This window comes from Sus scrofa, chromosome 13, assembly GCF_054392235.1.
Source record: "Sus scrofa isolate SSC_HxYL_T2T_F1_AM1 chromosome 13, Sscrofa_HxYL_maternal_Yorkshire_Landrace_v2.0, whole genome shotgun sequence".
NCBI classification, from domain to species: domain Eukaryota; kingdom Metazoa; phylum Chordata; class Mammalia; order Artiodactyla; family Suidae; genus Sus; species Sus scrofa.
In genome coordinates this window covers 153,422,286-153,447,979 of record NC_139395.1, presented here as the reverse complement: position 1 = coordinate 153,447,979, position 25,694 = coordinate 153,422,286, and the positions used below count along the sequence as shown (strand labels likewise).

The 25,694-nt window shown below is 37.2% G+C and overlaps 2 protein-coding genes and 1 pseudogene across 10 annotated transcripts in view; 1 reads left to right on the top strand and 2 right to left on the bottom strand.

The window, feature by feature from the left end:
* IQCB1 (IQ motif containing B1) overlaps positions 1-7,163 on the bottom strand; it is a 59,520-nt gene extending 52,357 nt beyond the window's left edge. For 2 of the 9 annotated variants that reach the window (XM_021070272.2, XM_084991051.1), the window contains exon 1: positions 7,054-7,163. The gene's annotated coding sequence lies outside the window, so the exon portion shown is untranslated. Of the gene's footprint in view, positions 1-5,429; positions 6,172-6,319 lie in introns of those variants that run through there. The other 7 variants (XM_084991049.1, XM_084991050.1, XM_084991046.1 and 4 more) reach the window with 7 other exon arrangements.
* Positions 7,164-7,270: 107 nt separating this feature from the next.
* The window catches only part of EAF2 (ELL associated factor 2), a 42,821-nt gene continuing 24,397 nt past the window's right edge, over positions 7,271-25,694 (top strand). Inside the window, 4 exon segments of the mRNA NM_001445009.1 lie at positions 7,271-7,486; positions 16,323-16,417; positions 21,226-21,362; positions 23,308-23,453. Coding sequence (NP_001431938.1) covers positions 7,381-7,486; positions 16,323-16,417; positions 21,226-21,362; positions 23,308-23,453 — 484 coding nt within the window. The 5' untranslated portion in view covers positions 7,271-7,380.
* LOC102167480 (chromobox protein homolog 3 pseudogene) lies at positions 13,955-14,494 on the bottom strand (annotated as a pseudogene).

Below are 25,694 nucleotides of genomic sequence, written 5' to 3'. Positions count from 1 at the left end.
TGGGCCTAAACTGTTTGTAAAAACAATGTATGAATACTGAACACCTGCTTTCTTTCCTGAAGTTTAGAATTCTGGTATGTGGTAGCAGAGGATGCCTACATGACTATCCTCCAACAAAGACTCTGGTCACTAAGTCTCTAGTGAGCTCCCCAGTAGACAATACTTCAACAAGTTATTATAATTCATTGCAGGAGGAATTAAGCATGTTCTATGTGCCTCCAGTGCGAGAGGACACTAGCAACTTTGCACCTGTTTCCCTCTGAATTTCACCTCATGTGCCTTTTCCCTTTGCCAATTTTGCTTTGTAGCCTATCACTGCAATAAATCATAGCCATGAGTGTGATTATATCTTAAGAACGAGGAGCCTCCTAGCAAATCACTTAACCTGGAGTTGGTCTTGGGGATTCCCCAACACACAACTCTAAAATGTTTTAAGATAACTAGAGCTTGTTTATCAATAGCATAGTAAATAAAACCAATTGTCTTAATTTTTTTTTAAATCCACAACCCAATTCAATTTGTTGCTAAAACTTTTTATACAAAAAGTTTGAATTTAAGGCACTCAAACTCAAAGATATCATTTCTTAAAAGTATGATCTTTACTTATAACTAATAAAAGCTAACCTATATTCAATTACTATGAACTAAGTACTATGCTAAATGCTTTCATATACATTATTTTATTTAGTCCTCACAAAAGGACTAGGAGATAGAGCCTGTAATCATCTCCACTTTATAGATTGAAAAAAGTAAAGCTTGAAGAAGTTAAGAAACTTGACATGGTCCTACCAGCTTGGAGTGGAGTCATTATTCAAATCCACATCAATCTGACTCCAATTTTAATTATAATGTTCATTATATGCCCTCCCATGTAAAAGAATGAAAAACACAAAATATATTCCCAAATGACCTACTTCTCACTTTTTAAGCTATTATTCATCATAACTGGTACCACAATTCATCCTTTCTGTTGAAGAGTTGGCCATAATACAGTCATCCAAAAATTATTCCTTGGAGTTCCCATTGTGGCTCAGTGGAACCGAATCTGACTAGCATCCATGAAGACACATATTCAATCCCTGTCCTCGCCCAGTGGGTTAAGGATCCAGCGATGCTATGTGCTGAGGTGTAGGTCGCAGATGTGGCTCGGATCTGACGTTGCTGTGGCTGTGGTGTAGGCCAGCGGCTACAGCTCTAATTTGACCCCTAACCTGGGAATCTCCATATGCCACAGGTGAGGCCCTAAAAGGACAAAAGACAAAAATCATTCCTTATTAGTAAAATATGAATCATCAATAAACAAGCTTTCTGGAAATATTTTTAAAGAAAGGCCAGCACAAATCTTGGTGCATAGTAGGCATATGATTTTGTAAGAGAGTGGATATAGTTATTATATCCAACAGATGTATTATGCTATGCTTCCTTTGTAAGAAAGAGTGCACCAAAACCTACTTAAACAGGCAGTTCCCGTCGTGGCGCAGTGGTTAACGAATCCGACTGGGAACCATGAGGTTGCGGGTTCAATCTCTGGCCTTGCCCAGTGGGTTGGGGATTGGGCGTTGCCGTGAGGAGCTGTGGTATAGGGTGCAGATGCGGCTTAGATCCCTCATTGCTGTGGCTCTGGCATAGGCTGGCCGCTATGGCTCTGATTTGACCCCTAGCCTGGGAACCTCCATACGCCGCAAGAGATGGCAAAAAGACAAATATATATATATATATATATATATATATATTTAAACATTATCTCTATTGGAAGTCATTCAGAGCATGTGCTATTACAAACAATGCTGCAATGAATATTAAGATACATGTCTTTACTCATGGAAATACTTTGTAGGATGAATTTCCCTTAAAGTCAGATGACGACTGGAGGCAGGATATATACATCTTCAAATTTTTGACTAGATATAAAAGTTTTCTCCACAATGGGTGTTTATATTTTCAGCAACAGCAATATGAGGGTGTTCATTTTACTATATCTTCACTAGTACATTATATTTTTCATTTTTGCCAATCTGCTAGTTGAAAAATGGTATCATCTTGTTTTAATTTCTATTTCTTCGATTATTAAAGAGGTGAGACACATTCCATGTTCACTGGCCATTTCTTTTATATATTGTCTATTAACATCCCTCAATTTTTCTATGGCTTTTCTTACTTTTATAGAAGCTTTAAGCTTTTCATATACTTTATCTTCTATATTGACTATAAAACTTTCTCATCTGACATTTATTTTTTAAAGTTTGATTATGGATTTACCATAGTTTTCCAATTTTTATGTAGTCAAGTATAACAACCTTTACTTCCTACCTTTGGTGTCATGCTTAGAAAGGTCCTCCCTACACTAAAAGCTAAAATATATTCTCATATTTTTTTCTACTGTTTTTTTACGGTTTTGTTTCTTGTATTTTCATTTACTTACAACTTTATATCTTCAATCCTCACATGTAAGACATATTTGTAAATGATGTAAGAAAGGAAGCTAATTAAATTTTTAGTTAGATGAAGTTACACATTGGTGAAAAAAGAACAAATTCACATAGTTGTCATAAATTCCTGAGGTTGGGAGTTCCTGCCATGGCTCAGCGCTAAGGAAATCGACTAGTATCCATGAGGATGCCGGTTCGATTGCTGGCCCAGATCAGTGGGTTAAGAATCCAGCATTTAGCAGTCTCTTATGATCCTTTGTATTTCTATGATGTCTGTTGTTACCTCTCCTTTTTCATTTCTAATTTTATTGATTTGAGTCCTCTCTCTTTTTTGCTTGATAAGTCTGGCTAGGGGTTTATCAATTTTGTTGATCTTTTCAAAGAACCAGCTTTTCGTTTCATTGATCTTTTCTATGGTTTTCTTTGTTTCTATTTCATCTATTTCTGCTCTGATCTTTATGAATTATTTCCTTCTACTAACTTTAGGTCTTGTCTGTTCTTCTCTCTTGAGCTGCTTTAGATGTAAAGTTAGCTTGTCGCAGGATACAAAATTAATACACAGAAATTGACAGCATTTCTATACACTAACAATGAAAGAGCAGAAAAAGAAATTAGGGAAGCAATCCCATTTACCACTGCATCCAAAAGAATAAAATACCTAGGAGGAAACCTACCTAAAGAGACAAAAGACCTATACTCTAACAACTATAAGACACTGATGAAAGAAATCAAAGATGACACAAATAGATGGAAAGACGTATCATGCTTGTGGATTGGAAGAGTTAATATTATAAAAATGACTATACTACCTAAGGCAATCTACAGATCCAATGCAATCTCTATCAAATTACCAAGGACATTTTTCAAAGAACTCGAACAAAATATGTTAAAGTTTGTTTGGAAGCACAAAAGACCCAGAATAGCCAAAGACATCTTGAAAAAGAAAAATGGAGCTGGAGGAATCAGGCTCCCGGACTTCAGACTCTACTACAAAGCAACGATCATCAAAAGCGTATGGTACTGGCACAAAGACAGAAGTAGAGATCAGTGGAACAGGATAGAAAGCCCAGAATTCAACCCATGCTCCTACATCTATGACCAAGGAGGCCAGAACACACAATGGAGAAAGGAAAGCTTGTTCAGTAAGTGGTGCTGGGAAAACTGGACAGCCACAGGGAAAAGAATGAAATTAGAACACTCCCTAACACTATACGCAAAAATAAACTCCAAATGGATGAAAGACCTAGATATAAGACCAGACCCTATAAAACTCTTAGAGGAACACATAGGCCAAACACTCTCTGACATAAATGACAGCAGCATCTTCTCAGATCCACCTCCTAGAGTAATGACAGCAAAAACAAAAAGAAACAAATGGGACCTAATCAAGCTTAAAAGTTTCTGCACGGCAAAGGAAACCCTCAACAAAACAAAAAGACAACCCACAGAATGGGAGAACATCATTGCCAGTGCATCAACTGACAAGGGATTCATCTCCAAAATTTATAAACACCTTCTGCAGCTCCATACCAAAAAAACAACCCCATCAAACAATGGGCAGAAGATCTAAACAGACAGGTCTCCAAAGAAGACATACAGATGGCCAAAAAACACATGAAAAGATGTTCAACATCACTCATTATTAAAGAAATGCAAATCAAAACCACTATGAGGTACTACCTGACACCAGCCAGAATGGCCACAAACAATAAGTGCTGGAGAGGGTGTGGAGAGAAAGGAACCCTATTACACTGGTGGTGGGATTGTAAATTGGTGCAACCACTGTGGAAAGCGGTATGGAGATTCCTCAGAAAACTAAAAATAGAACTACCATTTGATCCAGCAATGCTGCTCCTGGGCATCTATCCAGAGAAAACAATGACTCGAAAAGACACATGTACTCCAATGTTCATTGCAGCACTATTTACAATAGCCAAGACATGGAAACTACCTAAATGTCCATCGACAGAGGAGTGGATCAAGAAGATGTGGTACATATACACAATGGTATATTACTCAGCCATTAAAAAGAACAAAATACTGGCATTTTTAGCAATATGGATGGATCTAGAAACTATCATGCTAAGTGAAGTCAGCCATACAATGAGACACCAACATCAAATGCTTTCACTGACATGTGGAATCTGAAAAAAGGACAGACTGAATTTCTTTGCAGAACAGATGCTGACTCACAGACATTGAAAAACTTATGGCTGGAGGAGACAGTTTGGGGGGTGGGGGGATGTGCTTGGGCTGTGGGATGGAAATCCTGTGAAATCAGATTGTTATAATCATTATACAACTACAGATGTGATAAATTCATTTGAGTAATTAAAAAAATGAAGGAAAAAAAAAAAAAAGAATTCAGCATTGCTGTGAGCTGTGGTGTAGGTCGCAGACCAGCTCAGATCCCACGTGGCTGTGGCTGTGGCATAGGGCGGCAGCTGTAGCTCCAATTTGGCTCCTTAGCCTGGGAACTTCCATGTGCCACGGATGCAGCCCTAAAAAGCAAAAAACAAACAAACAAAAAGTCCATTTCCTTTTACTAAGCAGTCTTAGACACTCTAAATCAAGGGTGGTATATAAGTTTTGCCTTCTTGAAAAGCTTCAAGAATGTGTATTTTCTTTAAATATGTATTTAAAGGGAACTATGTTGTATTAGCCCAGGTGTAGACAAATAGATTAATGAACTAAATATAAAGTATAGCCAAGGGACATTTCAGATTGCTTCTGCTGTTTCTGTTTATGATAAATTACCTCAGGAATTTGTCTTTTTTTTTTTGGTCTTCTGAGGGCTGCACCCACCTGTGGCATATGGAAGTTCCCAAGCTAGGGGTTGAATGGGAGCCACAGATGCTGACCTATGCCACAGCAAATGCCATAGCAACAGCAACATGGGATCCAAGCCACGTTTTCGACCTACAACACAGCTCACAGCAATGCTGGATCCTTAACCCACCCAAAGGCTAGACAAGTGCTTGGCAAGTGGTATGTACTTACATATTATTGAAAGAATGAATAAAAGCACAAATTTTGGGTGTCCAAAATCTCAATTTCTTGATGCTCTACTTTTCTCCTGGTTATAAAATGGGAACCTCAGATTTCTGTTTGAAAGCCTTAAGGTAAAATAGGCTTAAAACACTGTTCTTGCCCTCTAACATAACAAAACATCACTGAAACATCACCAAACACGTGTAGTGTCCTTCGTTAGATGCAAGGGTCACAAAGCTTTTACATAGGACAGATTTCCTCATCATGTTCTGGTCAGGAAAGAAAAGTATACACAACATCCATACATACACATACGTAAAATACAATTATTATGTAAAATACATTAAATGCCAGACGGATGACACAGCTGATAAGAATAAAGAGAGTCAAAGGACTGGGCTTATGCCATTTTCTATAAAGTAAACAAAATAATAATTCCTACCTCCTAGAGTAATTCAAAATTTGGAAGAGAAGGCAGCCACCAAGAATGGTCCTAAAGCGTTGCATGACAGTAAAGTCTCAAAAACAATAACCATTTGGAGAACGTTTACTGGATGCCATGAATTGTTTAAAATGCTTTCAGGCATTAACTAATTTAATCCTCTCAACAACTCTAAGGTGTAAGTACTACCTCTTCCCCTAATTTTAATGACAAACATACTTACTTTGGTTTGCACAAGGTCACAATGTAGAGCATGAAGCTGAGGTTCAAACTCATAAAAGATTCTGGCTCCAGAACTCAGGTGCTTAACTACCACAGGAAACAGCTTTAGTATGCTTAAAAGAGTATAATTTACACAAGCAGATAGGTTGAGGGGGACACATTTATCTACTTGCCTGGAATAATAAATTTGGCAAAGGAATAAGTTAACTAAAGAGTAGTCTGATTATACAATTACCCTGAAAAACCACCAGTGTTATGGCAACCATTTGTAAACTTTCTCTTGAGTGTTTCTCTTCTCATACAGCACTTCTCTCATCTCTACCCTTAAACTCACGAACTTTTGACAGATTAAAAAAAAAAAAAAAGACAAATTATTTTTCAATTATTAATGTTATCACCCTGTAGCCAGAGCAAAAGCTCTGGCCCTGATCTTTTGGGAATCTTGTCTTTCGTGGGGGCCGTGTCGTTACTGCCTGCACGCATCACTGTGAAGAAAATAAACGAAGGCAACCAAATGCAAACCAGCCGCAGGGGATCCTAAATATCTGTAGTTCCTAACTCTGAACTCTTTTTCCACTCCCTCCAACCCCCAACTCCTACTCCCCTCTGGGACCTGACCATTGGGACCCTGCTCTGGAACATAAGGTCAGAAAACTCTTGCTGAGGTAACGGCGTCGCCTCCAGTCAGATCCAAGGACCACGGCTCGGTGGGCACTGGTTCCTTTACTCAGGATTCTAGATCCAGCTTCGGCGCTACCAGGCCTCGGGCACGACGCCGCGCCTGGAGTCCAGGTTCCGCCCCTCCCCCGCCTCAGTTTCCACACCAGATCTCCACAGAAAGGCGTGGAGCAGGCCGATTCTCCTTTTAGAGCTCCTGCAAGTCGGGTCACTTGGCCCATAAGCTTGGAGTCCAGGCCTCCCGGCACCCTGGACATTCTCCTTCCCTAGCCGCCGCCTCACGTAGGCTACCTCGCTCCGTTTCGCGTTCCTCCTCAGCAGCACACAGCTCCTGCCGTGTACCTCAGAACCATAGCCTCCCGGGGCTGCGTGCGTCCCAACGTGAGAAGGGGGAGGGGCTCGGCTGCGGGACCCGGAGCCTCGGGGCCAAGGGGCGGGCACTCCTAAGGCGGCAGCCAATCAACACGCGAGAGGCATCCTGTGGGGGCCACGCTCCCCGGGCGCGGGGCGGAGTCTTTTTTGGCTGCGTAGGCGGCTGCAAGTGCAGATGTTTCAGGCTGAGTTGGCAGCTGGTGGTGAGCGCTGCTGGCGGAGGCAGTTCAGAGACCGAGGAGAATAATGAATGGAGCAGGGAGACCCTCGCGTATTGACAGCCGCGAGCGGGTTCTCAAGTTAGGCGAGAGTTTTGAGAAGCAGCCGCGCTGCGCCTTCCACACTGTGCGCTGTGAGTGAGGACGACCCCGGGGGAAAGGGGGAAGCTCTGGGTATGGGGGTGCGAAAGAACAACCCTCTCCAAGTCGTGTTCGCACAGACTGCTGACTCTGCGGGAGAATGGGGTGCCCAGCGCAGTCCACTGCCATACCCCGAGTCCGGAAGGGTCGGTGCAAGCACCTGGGTGGAGCAGGTGTGGGTAATTCTGGGCAGAGAGATTTAAGTGAGACCAACAGGTAGGAAGGGCCACTTGTGGAGAAAGGCTGCGGGGTGACTATGGATGGAGAGAGACGTAACTGGCGGATCATGCAGAGGTGGAAAGGAAAATTCAGTAGACCCTTGAACAAAGCAGGGAATAGGGGCGTCGACCCCAAGCAGTGCAATATCCACGTATTCCTATCTCTGCCTCAAAAACGAAGGAATTGATACCGGACTCACCTAAGAAGCTGAAACCTTTTGGGTAGAATCAGGACTCTTAACCTAGTTCTTTTAATTACCTGTGTTGTGATCTCTAATCAGACACAAGCATTTCCCCACACTACGTTAAAGATCTGAAGATGAAAATATAAACTATTTATTGAAAAAAAACCCACGTATAACTGGACCTGCGCAGTTCAGACCCGTGTTATTCTAGCGACAACTGTAATAAGGTGACAAATGGAAGAGGGCAAGGGCCGAACTATTATTATGCAGGAGGAGGTGAATGCCTTGAGGTTGGTGGGGAAATGTTCTTTCCTGTCTTCATTTTTGATGTCTCTGACTGATGAGGGTGTTATTTAGTGTGTTCCTGGAGAGAGATTCTGGATCATTCTAATAATCTGTGTCTCTTTTGGACCCCCAATTTCATTCAATCAGTTTTCAAATACTATCAAAGTTTTGAAGGGTGTGTTATTAATATACTAGAAAGACATTTACTGCTTATGATTTCTCCTTTTGTTTGTCCTGGGGAAGTAGTTTTGATATACTTCTCTTTCATGTTGTTGAGGTAGAAATTGGAGCTCTTTTACTTTAATAGTTGGATGGTTTAGATTCCAGAAAGGAAAAGATAGTATATTATGATTTGGTATGTAAAACATTCATTCTTTACATAATAGTCCTCATAGAATTACAGAGTGGGAAGGAAACTTTGAGATCATCGAACCATAAACCTCTTATTTTTCTGTGGCAAAATTGTAAAGTAGGTATTTTTTCACTTCCTCTTCCTAGCCCTGCCCTTCCTTAGTCTCATCCCTCCACCTTTCTCATTCTGTCTTTAGACTGTTCAGAGATCTTTGTTGTTGTTGTTGCAGTTTTTTTCTGAAGTGTTTCATGTTTCAATTAGAACACTCAATTAAAACTCACGTTTTCCAAGTTTACTTAAGTTATACACAATCTAATTATTACTAACTCACAGTAAAGGTTTGAAGAACCAATAGGTTTAACTCTCTAAGGCTATATTTACATTTTTAAGAGGGGTTTTATTAAGCAGAATTAATATCCAATTGATAGAGTAAACAGAGGAGATATGTGCAGACAGATCTTTGTGTACCTTGTTTATTCTTTATCATAATTTGTGGTCCAAGGCTTACCACAGTGAGACAGCTGTGCAGTTTCTCTGCTTCAGTCCCATTTTCCAAAAGTATGATATAGTTCTTATCTGGTTTCTCCATGCCTTTCTCTCACATAATATCTTCCCTCTCCTTTCCTCTTCTTTCTCAGGTATGCATTAGTCTTAGTATTAGTTTTTTTTTTTTTTTTAACTACAAGGTTTTAGATTATACAAATTTGCTTGAGAATATTTTTTCATATAACTTGGGTATAAGGTCTCTTTTTAAGGGTGAGCCCCCAAATAAATAAATAACAAACAGCCTTTGAAAAACACTTTATAGGTGCTTCAAAGCCTTTTATTTACAAAAATTTCCCAAATGGTGGAATTGTATCTTCAGAATTAGAGAATTGGATGATCCAATTACAAGAATGAAAATAAACAAAACAACAACAATAACCACACTAAACCTAGATGTTTGAACACACTTCTAGTCCTGTGGCAGACATTAGAAAGGTTTTCAACCCTTAGTTTTAGTCTTCTTTTTGAAATAGACAGAACCTTTCTAGATTTATTAAAATAAAACCAGTCATTGTCCTTGAGGTTAGGTTCATTTTACCATATGATCCTGACTCTTATGGACTCAGAGTGAGGGATGGTAGATCTGACTTTCATACAGGGCAGGTGAACCTAATTAGTTTTTTATTTTTAAAAAAGTGTACATTTCTAATTGCAAACAAAAGTTTATTTTTATTTTAATTGTCAGCATTACATATAAAGATATATTTTTCCTCACGAAGATTGAAAAATAACTTGTTTCTATTGTTTAAAAATATATTCATGTTTAAGCTTCATAATGAAGTAGAACACAAATACATATATTAATTTCAACTTTTCTATTTACTTTGTAGCTTTAGACAATTCACTTTAAGTTGCTGAGCTCATTTATCTATAATGAAGCAATAAATTCAACCAGTGTATCGTTTTTTATTAAAATTATGAAATGCCCCTAAATTGATAGATATGTGAAAAATACAGTTTTTTCAGTAGCAATTTTACATAATGGTTCCAGCTTTCATTCATTCACTAAATGTAAATATCGTTATAATCTTTTTAACAAGTAAGGCTCTGAAGATACAAATGATAATTTGTAAGGATGGTTAAATATATTTTAACATGACATTATTTGTTGAAGCATAGTTGACATTCAATATTATCTTCGTTTCAGGTGTACTACATGATGATTTGGCATTTGCATGCATTATGTAATGATCACCATGATAAGTTTAGTAGCCATCTGTCTCCATACAAAGTTGTTACAATATCATTGACCATGTTCCTTATGCTGTATATGATAACCTTATAATTTATTATATCACTGGAGGTTTGTACCTCTTAATCCCTTTCAGGGTGGACCTAATTTATAACAAACACTCAAATCAGTGTTACCTGGGAGAAAGTAGTATTCTATCTTTAGGTACTTGGGTAATGATGATTATTCATTTGCTGAGGCTTTGGAAAAACCTGGTTTGAATTCTGGCCTCCACCACTTAGATACATATTGTAACTTTGGGAACATTCTCTAACCTCTTAGCCTCAGTTTTGTTGTATGTAAAAATGGTAATAATATCTACATTTCAGAGTTTCAGAATTAAATAAGATAATACCTAGCACAGTATTTGGTGCATGGTGGAGGTTAACCATTATTTATTTATTTATTTTTTGGGTCTTTTTAGGGCCTTACTCTCAGCATATGGAAGTTCCCAGGCTAGGGATCAAATTGGAGCTGCAGATGCTGGCCTGCGCCATAGCTATAGCAACACCAGATCCAAGCCACATCTATGATCTGCACTACAGCTCATGGCAGTGCCAGATACTTAACTCCCTGAGCGGAGGCAGGAATTGAACCTGTGTCCTCATGGATACTACTCAGATTCCTTACCGCTGAGCCATGACGGGAACTCCACCATTATTCTTGAAGGGTTATATTCATGTGTGTATGAGCAGTGCCAATAAATATAATTTACTTAGACTTTCAAATAGTATTTATCAGGGCTTAGCAATAAAACCTATCAAAAAGATAGTCTGGCATGTGGTAGGAAAGCATGGGATGTTCTATTAGTGATAAACTAAATGCTTAGCAGCAGATGCCTCACTGAGTAGATGAGTTTGAGCAATAATACCCATGAGAATAAATTTTGGATTTGGGCTACTACTACTTTTACAATTTATATCTAGATAAGGGAATAAAGACTGAAATTTCTAAGTTTGTAAATGGCACCACTTTTTGCTGTCATGAAATGATAAGCTCCTGGGCAGTGACTGTAGGAAAATTATCTGAGGCATCCAGTGGAGCCGCTCCCAACAAACTGGTTGTTAAGCTTTTGTGTAAGCAAATATTAGAAAGTACACTAATGAAAAATAGGATTAAAATTATATTTACAGTTAATGTTTTCTGATTAGTGTAGTATACTGGAAAGGGCGTGGGTCTTGAAGTTAGTTGAATTAGTTCAAATTCCAAATTATAATACTAATTGTGGACTCTTTGTTTTTCGTTTTTGTTTTTTTCTTTTTAAGGCTGCACCTGTGGCATATGGAATTTCCCAGGCTAGGGGTCAAATCAGAGCTGCAGCAGCTGGCCTACATCACAGCCACAGCAACACCGAATCTGAGCCACATCTGCGACCTATGCTGCAGCTTGTGTCAATGCTGGATCCTCAACCCACTGAGCAAGAGAAGGGAGCAAATCTGTGTCCTCACGGACACTATGTCAGGTTCTTAACCTGCTGAGCCACAATGGGAACTCCTAATTTTGGACTCTTTTAATGAAGATATTGATGTTGTGTGATGCTACAGCCAAAATAGTCAGAAAAGTGCTCAACAGCGACAGAAAAAGTATTGAGGACAAAGAAGGTAATGTTTTTTCTACTCTTTATGTGGTATTAATAATTATCTTGTAAACCTGAAGAAAATAACATAGATGAAGAAAATCCAGAGAGAATAAATACATGATAAAATTAGTGGGGAGATTTCCAAACCAAGAAGAACTAAAAGAAATAAACTATCTAGTGTGGACTCATAGCAACTTAGAGAATATGTTTGATACTTGGAAACATACGGAAAGCATGAACAAGAGATTATTCAGCAAATTTATTCTAACAGTAAAATAATTAGAAATGTGAATAGGTTCAGAATACTTCCAATAGATTTATTGGTTAGAAAATCCAACCTATCATTAAGTAAAGCTACAGATATTTTGAATATATTTTTTCCACATAAATGGATATAAAACTATTGACCACTACTCACCAATATTTACAATAAAGCAAACAATATACGGTTGAATAACACTCTGATTATGACAAAATTATTGTTTTTCATGCCTTCTGCTGAACCAGTAACCCAAATAGTGAGAAGACAGACTACATGTAAGAGTGGGTTGGGGTAAAGAAAAAACATGCAGAATCGGAGTTCCCATCATGGCTCAGTGGTTAACGAACCTGACTAGTAACCATGAGATTGTGGGTTCGATCCCTGGCCCCACTCAGTGGGTTAAGGATCCAGCGTTAACACGAGCTGTGGTGTAGTTTACAGATGTGGCTCGGATCCCGCATTGCTGTGGCTGTGGTGTAGGCCAGCGGCTATAGCTCCAATTAGACCCCTAGCCTGGAAAGCTCCATGTGCTACAAGTGCAGCCCTAAAAAGACAAAATGCAAACAAACAAACCCCTGCGGATCAAGTTTAGATTACAAAAGTTTGTTTACTACATTTATTCCTGCAGATCCTCAATTGCCAACATACTATCTGATTAGGTTTCCATGTATCATGGCATTTCAGTCAATATAGCACAGGGATTTCAACTTCTTGTAAAGGAATAGAACCTTTAAATGTCCATTTAACTAAGTCTCACTTGGCTTATTGAAACATTTTAGAATTTTTCTAATTTTTTCATTTGGGTGGGGAGGTTGTTAGTAGCGACAAAATTTCCCTTTCAGGGGTTTTGAATATAAACTCCATTTATATGACTGTAGATGTGGATACTGATTCTGATAGGCTGCTTTAAATATTGTCCAATTTAAATTGTTCACATTATATTTAAGTTGTCCAATTAATTACAAAATTATTTTTTTTTGAAATGTTAAGACTTAAAAAATTTCAGTTTAACTAGAAATGATTTCTTATATTGCTTAAAATTATGGAATCCCAGGAACATAGGCTTATGCATGGTTGTGAAATGCTGTTTTTGTTTTGGTAAATGTATTAAAAACACCCCAAAACAAAACAAAAAATCCCCATGCCACATACATATGTATTTTATGTATACGCACATGAAAAACTCAGAATGGTCCTTAGGCATTTATGAGTTAAATGCAAATTCTAAATTTTGATTGAGCAATGACTATGGAGATTTTCCCCAACATTTAAAAAAGCTGTTCTCATGGGAGGGACTGGAAATTTGGGGTTAATAGATACAAACTATTGCCTTTGGAATGGGTAGGCAATGTGATCCTGCTGTATAGCACTGGGACTGTATCTAGTCACTTATGATGGAGCATGATAATGTGAGAAAAAGAATGTATATATGTATGTGTGATTGGATCACTTTGCTGTATAATAGAAAACTGACAGAACACTATAAACTAGCTACAATGGAGGGAAAAAATTAAAAAATAAAAATAAAGCTGTTCTCTAATGCAAAGGAAATAATATATAATGGTATCAAATGTTCTTTTTTGCTAAAGGAAGCAACTATATAAAGCTTTTATTTGTTCAAAAAACCAGTGCTACAGATGCAAAAAACAAAAAACCCCAACAACTTCCCCAATACTACCTCAAAATGAATATATCAAACTTGATTTTCATTAGAATGTAGTTATTTCTTCACACTAATAAAAAAAACCCGACACCCATATTTTATATATATGGATACATATATATGAAAAACAGTGCAAACAATTATTGAACTTCATCTTTTGGACAAGAATGCCAAGTTAGTCTCTCTTCATAAAGAGTAATTACAGTTTGAAGACACTTTATATTTGCCTCTTTTGCCAGCACCAAAATCTGCCTCTTCTGAATCTTTCCATTTCATGAGAAACATTAATTCTCCACTGCTGTCTGTGGTACCAATTATTTGTTCTAGATCCAGACCTCTGGCAAAATCTCTTGGTTTATCAGCATCATCTCTTTTTTTCTTTGATTTGCTGTCATCAGATTCACTGTCAGATTATGGCTTTCTTTTTTGTTCCATTTTTTTCTTTACAAGCTTTTTGAGAATTAAGAAATGCTTTGATTAACTCTGGACGAGGTAAATTTTCTTCAGGTTCCCAAATATCATCTGCATCTGTAAACCCCTTCCACTTCAGGCCCATTCACTACAAGTCGGTCCAGTACTTTTTCTACAACAAATTCTTCAGGTTGTGCCTCTTCGACATTTTTACTTTTTCAATTCTGTTTCTTTCCCATTTTTTGCAAGGTAGTTTTATTGGAGGCCATTTTTTATTACAGACTTGAAAAGCTATTATTCACTGCATCAGGGCTGCTCTCGGTCCCAGGTCTGCAGCATTCTTGGCCCTCCTGCCTCTAGCTCCAGCCACATCCTAGGGGGAGGGGGCTGGGAGCAGGGAGCAGAGGTGGCATCCCCATGCCAGGTGGCTGTGAGGGCTTGAGTACATTTCTGTCTGTTACATATATCTCATTCATATACCATAAGCATCTATGCATAGGCTTCAAGGGCTTGTGAATCTGTTGAAATTATATAGTATTTAATACATATGTTTATATGTGCATTTTTTTTTCTGCAGAGAGAGTCTGTTGCTGGGCTATAATTTTCATAAGATTCCCTAGTGACTTTTGGCTATCCCTCATCTCTTAACACGCTCCACTCCCCTGCCCCCCGTCCCCAACACACACACAAACACACACACACACACACACACACACACACACACACACACATGCATACACAAAAGTTCAGAGCCATGGATCTAAGGCAAAGAAGCTATATAATATGGAAAGGGCAGACTAAGTGGCTTGAGTTCCTAACATCTTTTACTGGCGTTATCACCTTTGAGGATTTTACCATTGGTAAAATATAGGTGAGAATATTCAATTCAAAGAGCTGCTGGGAATATCGAAAGTAATGAAAAAGAATCAATTTTTAAAAGCTAAAACAGAGGTTATAGATTTACAGTCTATCAGCTGATTTTTGACTGTAGAGATGCTTTGATCCACACTTGTTTTAACATGAATTAGTTGTGAATACCTACACATCAAGATCTTTTGTACAATAATCTGGATTACCAGTCTTTCTGAATCCATGGCATGGAAGTTCCCAGGCTAGGGGTCAAATTGGAGCTGGAGCTCCAGGCCTATGCCACAGCAACTCAGGATCCAAGCTGTGTCTGTGACCTACACCACAGCTCACCGCAATGCGAGATTCTTAACCCACTGAGTGAGGCCAGGGATTGAACCCACATCCTCTTGGATTCTAGTTGGGTTTGTAACCCACTGGTCCACAATAGGAACTCCACCAGTTTCTCCAAAAAAAAAAAACAAAAGATATCCTGGCAACAGTGAAGGAATTCTATATCAGAATTATTATCAGTGGTTGATGTATATTGATGTTAATTATTATTAAATGACTTTAATAAGTTCTTAAACTTGTTTAGCATGTGAAATATCTCAGCACCCTAATAATGACATCATTTGAATTATAATTTACTTCAAAATGAAAACTCATTTTAATATCTCCTGGAGTGGCAGATTTGGTTAAATTTACACATCTTTTAGTGGTGTACATATCCATGAAAAACCCAAGTTGTTAAACTAAGTAAGCTTTCTTTAAAATTTCCCCATGAATATGTGTTTACTGTGTGTTCATTCATTTTGTATGCTGCTGGGACACCAGACAAGTGGTAGTAGGAGCCCAAGGTGGTTTAAGAAAAATTTAGGGAAGAAAAAGACTGAAAATTTTCCATTGATTCTGCTTTTTTAGCAAATTGTGAAGACAGTGACACTATTTCTTTTTTAGCAGTGGAACATCTTAGTCTAGTTGATCTTGATCTAAATAGGATCCCAAGAGATCATGACCTGAGGAATACTGTGGTAGAGTGTAGCTAGTTCTTTTTTCCTCAGAATTATACATGTAGAAATAAATTGGATTGCATTATGTTTATTTGAAATATTAGAACTTTACTAAATGACTTTAATTACTGGCTATTGAAAAATGATTTATCACTCTAAAACGTGCTCATATTTTTGATATACAGGTATTCAAGTATTTTTCCGTCTTATAAAAATCTGTACCTGTATCTATTTTTAGATGACTTCAAACCTGCTTCTATTGACACTTCTTGTGAAGGAGAGCTTGAGGTTGGCAAAGGTGAACAGGTGACAATTACTCTGCCAAATATAGAAGTGAGTATTTATATGTATTTAATCTAAAAAGATCTTTTTTCCAGGTTTGCCACCAAATCTAAAGGAAAATAATTGCACAATTCATGTAGTGATAGTCAAAGTAATTAATAAACACAGCAAAGCAAAAAAATATTATTTTATTTTTTAAATTTTATTTATTTATTTTTTGCTTTTTATTAGGGCCACACCCGTGACATATGGAGGTTCCCAGGCTAGGGGTCTAATTGGAACTACAGCTGCTGGCCTACACCACAGCCAGGCCACATCTGTGACCTCCACCACAGCTCACAGCAACGCTGGATCCTTAACCCACTAAGCAAGGTCAGGAATCGAACCCGCAACCTCATGGTTCCTAGTTGGATTCGTTTCTGCTGCGCCACAATGGGAACTCCAAAAAAAAAAAAAATCTTATTTTAAACTGCCTTAGGTAAAACAACCTTAAAATACTTGAAATCTTAAAATTTATAAGTTTCAAGAATTATATGGTTTGAAACAAATGGAGGTCTAAACAAATATCCCATTGGTATTTAGAGAACCATTAGAGGTTTTTAATTAGAGTGCTAATATGATTAGATTTGTGCTTTGGGAGTGGTTTTAGCAATAATTTGGGGAATGGGTTGGAAAAGAAGGAGACTAGATCAGAGGCCTTAATGAAAATTTTGTCCACTTAAAACATTTTCAGATGTATCAAAGTAATACTATCTTATACTATTTACATAAATATACAAGTTCTTGTTGTATCCTCTAGTTTTCTCAGTCCTTGAGTTAGAAATTTCTTAACATTCAACTTGTTTCTTTTTCTTCTTTCATACCAACTTGATCTGTTCTTAAAGAAAACCAGGACTGTAACTTTCTTACTTTAACATAGAAAGCAGTGGACTTTTTTGAGATTTTTTTTCCTTTGCTTAATTTTTGTAATAGGAATGATTTTATATTAGCTTATCTGCAGTCTCTTTCTTGTATGCATTTATGATATGGCTTGTCAAGGTTAGAGGTGTAGCAAGGAAGCTGCCGGCCTACACCACAGCCAAACCACATCTGTGACCTCCACCACAGTTTGTCCTCTATCTAGTCTTCCATCTTTTTCTTATTTTTTAAGCAGTCAACACTGTATATTGAGACCCTGCTTTTAGGTCAGACTATATCAGTTGCTATCTCTGAAGTTTTCCCTAAGGTTAATTAAACTTGTGGGGGCATTTTATTGTATATTTTCCCTTGTTCCTTTAGAAAGTGAAGGAAATGAAAAATCAATTCAGTATGGACATCATAGATAAGTAAGCCTTTGTATCAATTACCCTGTTATGAAAAAGTGTTCAGATTCTGGTGTCTCTAAAATAGTTTAGAAATTAAGTATCTTAATAATGTACTAAGTAATATGAGGCTTTTTTGTTTATGAGTTTCATTAAAGAAAAACCTAAGTCTTCCACTTAAATTTAAAAGTTAATTGAAAAGCCTTAAGTAGGCTTTTCAACAGGCACCGTCTCTTATCCTGGTCTCAGATTATAGGATTATTGATCATTGATGACTGGTTTGCAGAACTTTTGTTGAGTTCTTCTTTGCCATGTAGAATATTGTTTTCTCAAATTGCATTCCTCCCATCCTCATCCCTTGTTCTGCTTTTCTACTCCCAGCAATGGAGATTCTTACATTTACTAGTAAACTTTATTCATTCACACATAATCCTGCTTTAATCAAGAATTACCATCCACTATGTGTTCAGTTATGGTCTCAGTTGAAAATACTTCTTAAAGGAGTTCCCATCGGGGCTCAGTGGAAACAAATCTGACTAGTATCCATGAGGACACAGGTTTGATCCTTGGCCTCACTCAGTGGGTTGCCATGAGCTGTGGTGTAAGTCACAGATGTGGCTCAGGTCTGGTGTTCCTGTGGCCATTCCTATGGCCAGAGGCTTCAGCTCCAATTCGACCCCTAGCCTGGGAACCTCCATATGCTGCATGTGCATAAAGAGACAAAAAAAAAAAAAAAAAAAGAAGAGGAAGAAGAAAAGAAAATATTTCTTAAAGGAATGACAACTGTAGGAGGAAATTTTCAAGGCTAAAAATGGTAAATTTCCGAAATAGCAAAGAAGTAATTTGGCAAAAGGTAGTTCCCACCCCACCTTAGCCCACCAGAGATATGTCCAAAATGAATATGCTTCAATATTTTTTATGTGTATATGTATGCATGAGAAAGAGTGATAGATGAACAGACAGACTGTATATGCATATATGTTCTATATGGTAAATCCTTTGCTAGGTAGCTATTAGAAATACAGAGGTAGACTAGATGTGGTCGATGTCCTAAAAAAAATATTACCATTGAATGAGGAAGACCAAAGATAATTGATTAAATTTAGTAATGTAAGGACTATGGTAAAAGTATACACAGAATATTATGGGAGTACAAAAGAGAGGTAACTCAGCCTGGGGAGAGAGGAGACATTAGCATATGCTGTCTTAAAGATGAGTTGAAGAAAGGAGGGAAGGACCTCTTTGGCAAAGAAAAGTAAAAGACATGGACTAAGACAAAGCAACAAAACAGTCTGTTACAGTAGAAGAACTACATACAGGCTGCTATGACTAGGTAAGATGGGGAGCATGTGGGGACATACTGGGAGATGGAAAGGTATTTAGGAAACAGACAAAGAAGGGCCTAATGTGTAATGCAAAAGGATTTGAATTTTGTGTCTCTTTTCAGACAGCTGGAATGAAAGAGAATTGTTAAAATTACCACCTGTTAAGAGCAATTTGTGGGGGGGGAGGTGCTGGGCAATTGAACAATTGTAAAGAAGAATAGAGATTATATCATATTCCCAAATAAATTTTGTGGACTTTCCCCCTTCATTAAAGAACTTCTTTTAAAAATTTTTATTATAATTGATTTACAGTGTTCTGTCAATTTCTGCTATATAGCAAAGTGACCCAGTTATACATATATACATTCTTTTTCTCATATTATCTTCTATCATGTTCTGTCACAAGTGATTGGATATAGTTCCCTGTGCTATACAGAAGGACCACATTTCTTATCCATTCTAAGTGTAGTAGTTTGTATCTACTAACTCCAAACTCCCAAATCATCCCATTCCCGCCACTCCCCCTTGGCAACTATAAGTCTGTTCTCTATATCTGTGTCTCTTCTCTTCTTTAGATAGGTTCATATGTACCATAGTTTAGATTCCACATATAGGTGATATCATATAGTATTTGCCTTTCTCTTTCCGACTTACTTCACTTCGTATGATAATATCTAGTTGCATCCATGTTGCTGCAAACGGCATTATTTTGTTCTTTTTAATGGCTGAGTAGTATTCCATTGTGTATATGTACCATATCTTCTTAATCCATTCATCTGTTGATGGACATTTAGATTGTTTCCGTATCTTGGCTATTGTGAATAGTAAAGAACAACTTCAAATAAGTAGGAAGTTTACATTTCTTCAGAGTTCTTAATTTTGAAGATATTTTGTGGAAATGTAATGATTATTAGTATGGGGAATTTAGATTCTCCTGTTTATTTATTTTATTTAATGTGTTTTTTTCCCATTATACCTGGTTTACAGTGTTCTGTCAATTTTCTGCTATACAGCAAGGTGACCCAGTCATACATACATATATACATTCTTTTTCTCACATTGTCATGCTCCATCATAAGTGACTAGATATAGTTCCCAGTGCTCTACAGCAGGATCTCATTGCTTATCCATTCCAAAGGCAATAATTTGCATATGTTAACCCCAAATTCCCGGTCCATCCCATTCTCTCCCGCTCCTGCTTGGCAACCACAAGTCTGTTCTCCACGTCCATGATGTTTTTTTCCTGTGGAAAGGTTCATTTGTGCCATGTATTAGATTACAGATGTAAGTGATAGCATATGGTATTTGTCTTTTTCTGACTTACTTCACTTAGAATGAGAGTCTCTATTTCCATCCATGTTGTTGGAGTCTCCTATTTATTAACTTGCTTTCATCATCTTTGTAAAAATGCCTAGAAGCTTGGAGGCATTCCCTAAAATAGAACTTTTATTACAGTTTTAAGAGTACTGTAAAGTTCTTGTGGTTCTTTGATAGGGTAGATTTTTCTAATTCTCATTCCTCTAGGTTTTGTTTGGTAGTATCAAATAGAAGAAGCTAATAAAAATGACTATTAAGGGGGTTAATATCAGGGATTTACAAATCTCTCTTATTTTTTTACAAACATTTCTCTATGGTTGACTGCTATAACATTTCAAAATGTTGAATTTTGAAAGGAAAAGATTTTCTTGACTGTTACATTTTGTCATCAGTGCTTTCTAAGTTTGGCATACTTTTAGTGCTGACTCTATCTCATTGGGACACTTTTGTGGGCCCGAATGAAATAGCCTACAAGAAACTTCCAACTATACTTCCTATTATGCAATGACTGAATCTCTAGTGGTTGTTTAACAGCTTTAGTCCTCAAACCCTGGACTTGTGAGAGCTCCATATGTCTGAAGGGCTACTGTGCCACTCTAGATGACACTCTTGGTCATCTAACCCATCTTGAATTAGAGCTGACTCCCTAGTGCCTATTATAGGCCAGATCCACAAATTTATTGGCCTAGGCTTAGTACTTCCTCTACTCCCTTTCCTCAGTGACAGCAGTTTTGAGATCTCAGCCTTTCTTCATCTGTCTTTTTTTTTTTTTTTTACTATACTCCTTATTGCCAGCATGGTAATTGTAGGTAGGTGGATGATTGAAGTAAAGTATAGATTGAGAAAGATCTCAAAGGCCCTCTCAACTGAATTCCTATGATAAATTTCAAGTAATAATAATTAACTTTTTAAACAGGGTTCAACTACACCAGTAACTGTTTTCAAAGGTTCAAAGAAACCTTACTTAAAAGAATGCATTTTGATTATTAACCATGATACTGGGGAATGTCGACTAGAAAAACTCAGCAACAACATCACTGTAAAAAAAACAAGGTATGTGGTTAAATGAAATAAATTTTTTTGTATCAACACATAAATTGCTAAGAAAATGTCAGTGAAAAAGTTATGGATTAAGTCACATTATTGTATAAGGGTTATTTCTGTGTGATACAAAAATGTTTTGATCTTTTTCGAAGTTTAAATTTGATGAAGATTTTTAGCCAAAAGCTTTTACCATTTCTCCCTATCATATATAAATGCTTGTTTTTTTCTAATGTTTTCTTATATGTAGATATCTTTTATTCTATTGTAGATACTTTCATAGAACTAGACTGAAAGGAGCCCTTATACACTCTCCAAAATAGTTTTATTATCAGTAGTAAAAATTTATCAAGCATCTAGAATATGTGAGGGACTAGAAAAAGGAGAGTTTCCTATACAAATACTAACCTCAAGACTTCTACATTTTAATTGTATTAACAGGTAATTCCATTAAAAAGCCATTAAGAGAATATAGTCATCTAAATTTTTTTGGAGATAGGCAGCACATTAATTAACATATAAAATAAGAGAGGTGCTTTAAAAGCTATACAAGTAGAAAAAATTATTCTAGGAATTAAAATAAGGGAGGTTGATTGAAGCATTCAGGGAGCCCTTATTGAGGTACCTTGAGAGGAGGTTAAAATTTAGGACCTTTTCCCCCAAACATATTTGATGATAAGAATTACTTTTGCATGCTTATTAAACATGAGTTCCCAAATCCAACTACAGATGAGGGAAGGAGTCTGGGAAGCTTTTTTTAAAACTATCCCCTCCTCCCAGGTGATTTTTGTTTGTTGGAAACGTTGGAAAATACTGATTTAATTGATCAGAGAAAACAGGATATAAACAAGGTTTTAAGGCATGAGTATATTTGACTTATTTTGGGCCTATGAATAAGACATATTTGAAACAGGGCAGAGATTTGCTTCTGTGCCTGTGATTAAGTATTAGAGAATGGGGAAAAAGGTTGATGGTAGACTAGAAGGTAAGGTTATAAAGGCAGGTTGAGGCTGATGCCTTTAATATTAACTGTGAAATTAGGACACTGTCTTGTTAGCAGTGGTTACATATTAAAGTTTTTTAAACCAGAGATGGACATATCTACATCCTTGTTTGAAATGTAAACCCTCAAACAGGTTTAAATAAAGCGATATGGGAAGCAGAAGAAATTGCATAAACTATGATTTTTTGAGAGTAGGAGTAAAAAGTGAAGTTTTAAATATTTTGTGAAGGGAAACTCACAGGATTTGGTGACTGGAAATGGGAGAGGCAGAGTCAAGCATAATTGTGTTATATACTCTTTTCTTAAAAGTATTGAAGTATATGAATCTCCTTTAGTAACATATCTCAATGTTATGAATGAAAAATGTGGAAGTGATGTAATTCTAACAAATGAAAGTTTCAGAGTTTAGGGAATATGTTATACCTATTATACACTTAATATATAATTTCATCTTGTTTTAGTCATTTGTGTTTGTCTTGTCTCTTCAGTTTTGAGCAATGATTTTATTTTTATTCACGATTATGTCCCTCAGAATACCTGTGTATATGCCATGCATATAGCAGGGCTCAGTAAATATTTGGTTAATAATGAATTAATGTTTTAATCCTTGAATATTATTCTAAAGATGTCTAGGAAGAAAAGAGGTGGGCAATTTTAGTAACTTTGTAAGTTGAAATTATTATATTGCTATCATCATACCTGTTTTACCTTTTTTTTTTTTTTTTTTTTTTTTTTTAAGGCCGCACCCGCAGCCCCGCAGCATATGAAAATTCCTGGGCCAAGGATGGAATCCAAGCCACAACTATAGCAACATTGGATCTTTTAACCCACTGTGCCTGGCCAGGGATCAAACCCACACCTCTGTAGCAACCCAAGCCACTGCAGTGGGATTCTTAACCCACTGCACTACAGCGGGAACTCCCTTGTTTGACTTTTTGATATTCTTAATTGCAGAGTTGAAGGAAGCAGTAAGATTCAGTTTCGTATAGAGCAACAGCAGCAACAAATGCGAAATTTAGCTAAGACTCCCAATCTTGTAAAACATTCTCCACCTGAAGACAAGATGTCCCCAGCATCTCCCATGGATGATATTGAAAGAGGTAAAATCTATGCATATATAATGTCTCTTTACAAGAAATCATTAAGAAATGTTAAGTGCAATTTTCATTTTAATTGACAAGGGAACTAACTATAAAATTCTACTGCAAGCATGATTTTTGTCATGAGTTTTTCTGGGGAAAGAGTGTCATTTGTGATTTAGGGTATTATGTGACATAAGCCTGTAGCTATATAACAGAATTTATTTTTCGTATTATTCAGGGGAAAAAGTAACTGTTTAGATATGTGGAACTAGAGTTTTCTTTCTTTCTTTTTTTTTTTTTCTTTTGACAGTCATGGTGATTCAAATTCAGTTCTTTACAGCATCTTCCCGATGAAGTTTTTTTTTTGTTTGTTTTTTTAATGTGTAGCCAGACTAGAGATGTCTAAGATGTCACTAAACCAATAGTGAAGTGATGTAATAAGCAAAGCAGTGGGCAAGTTCTTCTGAATTGCTGCTCACTTTTCAGTGGGATAGTATTTCTAAGGAGGTACAGTCCTTTTGAAAGTAAGGAGATGGAGTTCCCGTCATGGTGCGGCAGAAATGAATCTGACTGGGAACCATGAGGTTGCAGGTTCCATCCCAGGCTCCGCTCAGTGGGTTAGGGATCCTGCTTTGCCGTGAGCTTTGGTGTAGGTCGCAGATGTGGCTCAGATCCTGGGTGGCTGTTGCTGTGGGTGTGGAGTAGGTTGGCAGCTGTAGCTCTGGTTGGACCCCTACCTGGGAACCTCCATATGCTGTGGGTATGGCCTTAAAAGGAAAAAAAAAAATGTAAGAAGACTTCAATCACCATTCTTTTTCTAGCTTCAGTTTGGGTGTTAGTGTTATAATGATTGTGGTAGAGGTAAGACCCTGGTCACTTAAGTTTATTTGCTTCTGTACTTCTCCTTCATAACTTGCAGAGATCTCTTCATTTCCACTTGCCCACTTCTAGGCCCAATATAGTATTAGTTCCCTAATATATTAGTGTTTCCTTTATAAACAATAAGGAAAATATAAATTCAGAACCCTTGTTGCTACAATGGATCTTGAATTTTATTATTATATCATCTTTGCTTCAAAATGGCTTTGAATCATGATATCATTTTATATATGTAAACAATAAAACACTGGATCGGAAAAATCAAGACATTAAAGAGGAAGAGGAAGCAAATCTGCTAGTTATTAAAACATTAAATTTATATCTGAATTTATTATCCACTAATACAAAAATGAAGACAAAGTAGCATATTTTGTATTATCTAAGAAACAGGTTCCAAAGAATCACTCTTCTCTGCTACTGAATTCTGAAAAAAAAAAATTCATTGTAAACTACATAATGTCTTCAACAATAATTTTACAATACAAAAATAAGTTCCTATATATGGCAGCTTTTTAACAGAGACCTTAATAAAAACGTTGTATTGGAGTTCCCATTGTGGCTCAGTGGGTTAAGAAGCTGACTAGTATCCATGAGGATGCAGGTTTGATCCCTTGGCCTCGCTCAGTGGGTTAAGCATCTGGCATTGCTACAAGTTGCAATCTAGGCTGCAGATGCTGCTTGAATCCCTTGTTACTCTGTCTGTGGTGTAGGCCAGTAGCTGCTGCTCCAATTTGCCCCCTAGCCTGGGAACTTCCATATGCTACAGGTGCGGCTCTAAAAAGCAAAAAACAAACAAACAAAAAAAACCTTCATTGTATTGAAGCATTGCATTGTAGAGGACAAGTTAATATGATCTAAGCATAAGATCTAACTTTGTATAAAAATTTACCCTGAGATGTTAGTATAACATGTTTCTTAGACTATCTACTTTTAAATCTTTTCTTTTCTTTTCTTTTTTGTCTTTTTGTCTTTCCTAGGGCTGCACCTGTGGCATATGGAAGTTCCCAGGCTAGGGGTCCACTCAGAGCTGTAACCACGGCCAGAGCCACGGCAACATGGAATCTGAGCCGCATCTGACACCTATGCCACAACTCATCACAACGCTGGATCCTTAACCCACTGAGCAAGACCAGGAATCGAACCCACAACCTCATGGTTCCTAATCAGATTTGTTAACCACCGAGCCACGATGGGAACTCCTTAAATATTTTCTTGAGCCTACTATTGCCAATGCCAACTACTACAGTTGAATCACTTTTTCAAGTTTATGACTAGATGTTTGGCAGTTGACTAGTGTTTCTGTGGTTTAATTTCTGTATTTACATGTTTGAGCTATCTGGAATTTTAGTAAGAAATAAGAATCTAAATTTCCTTCCTTTC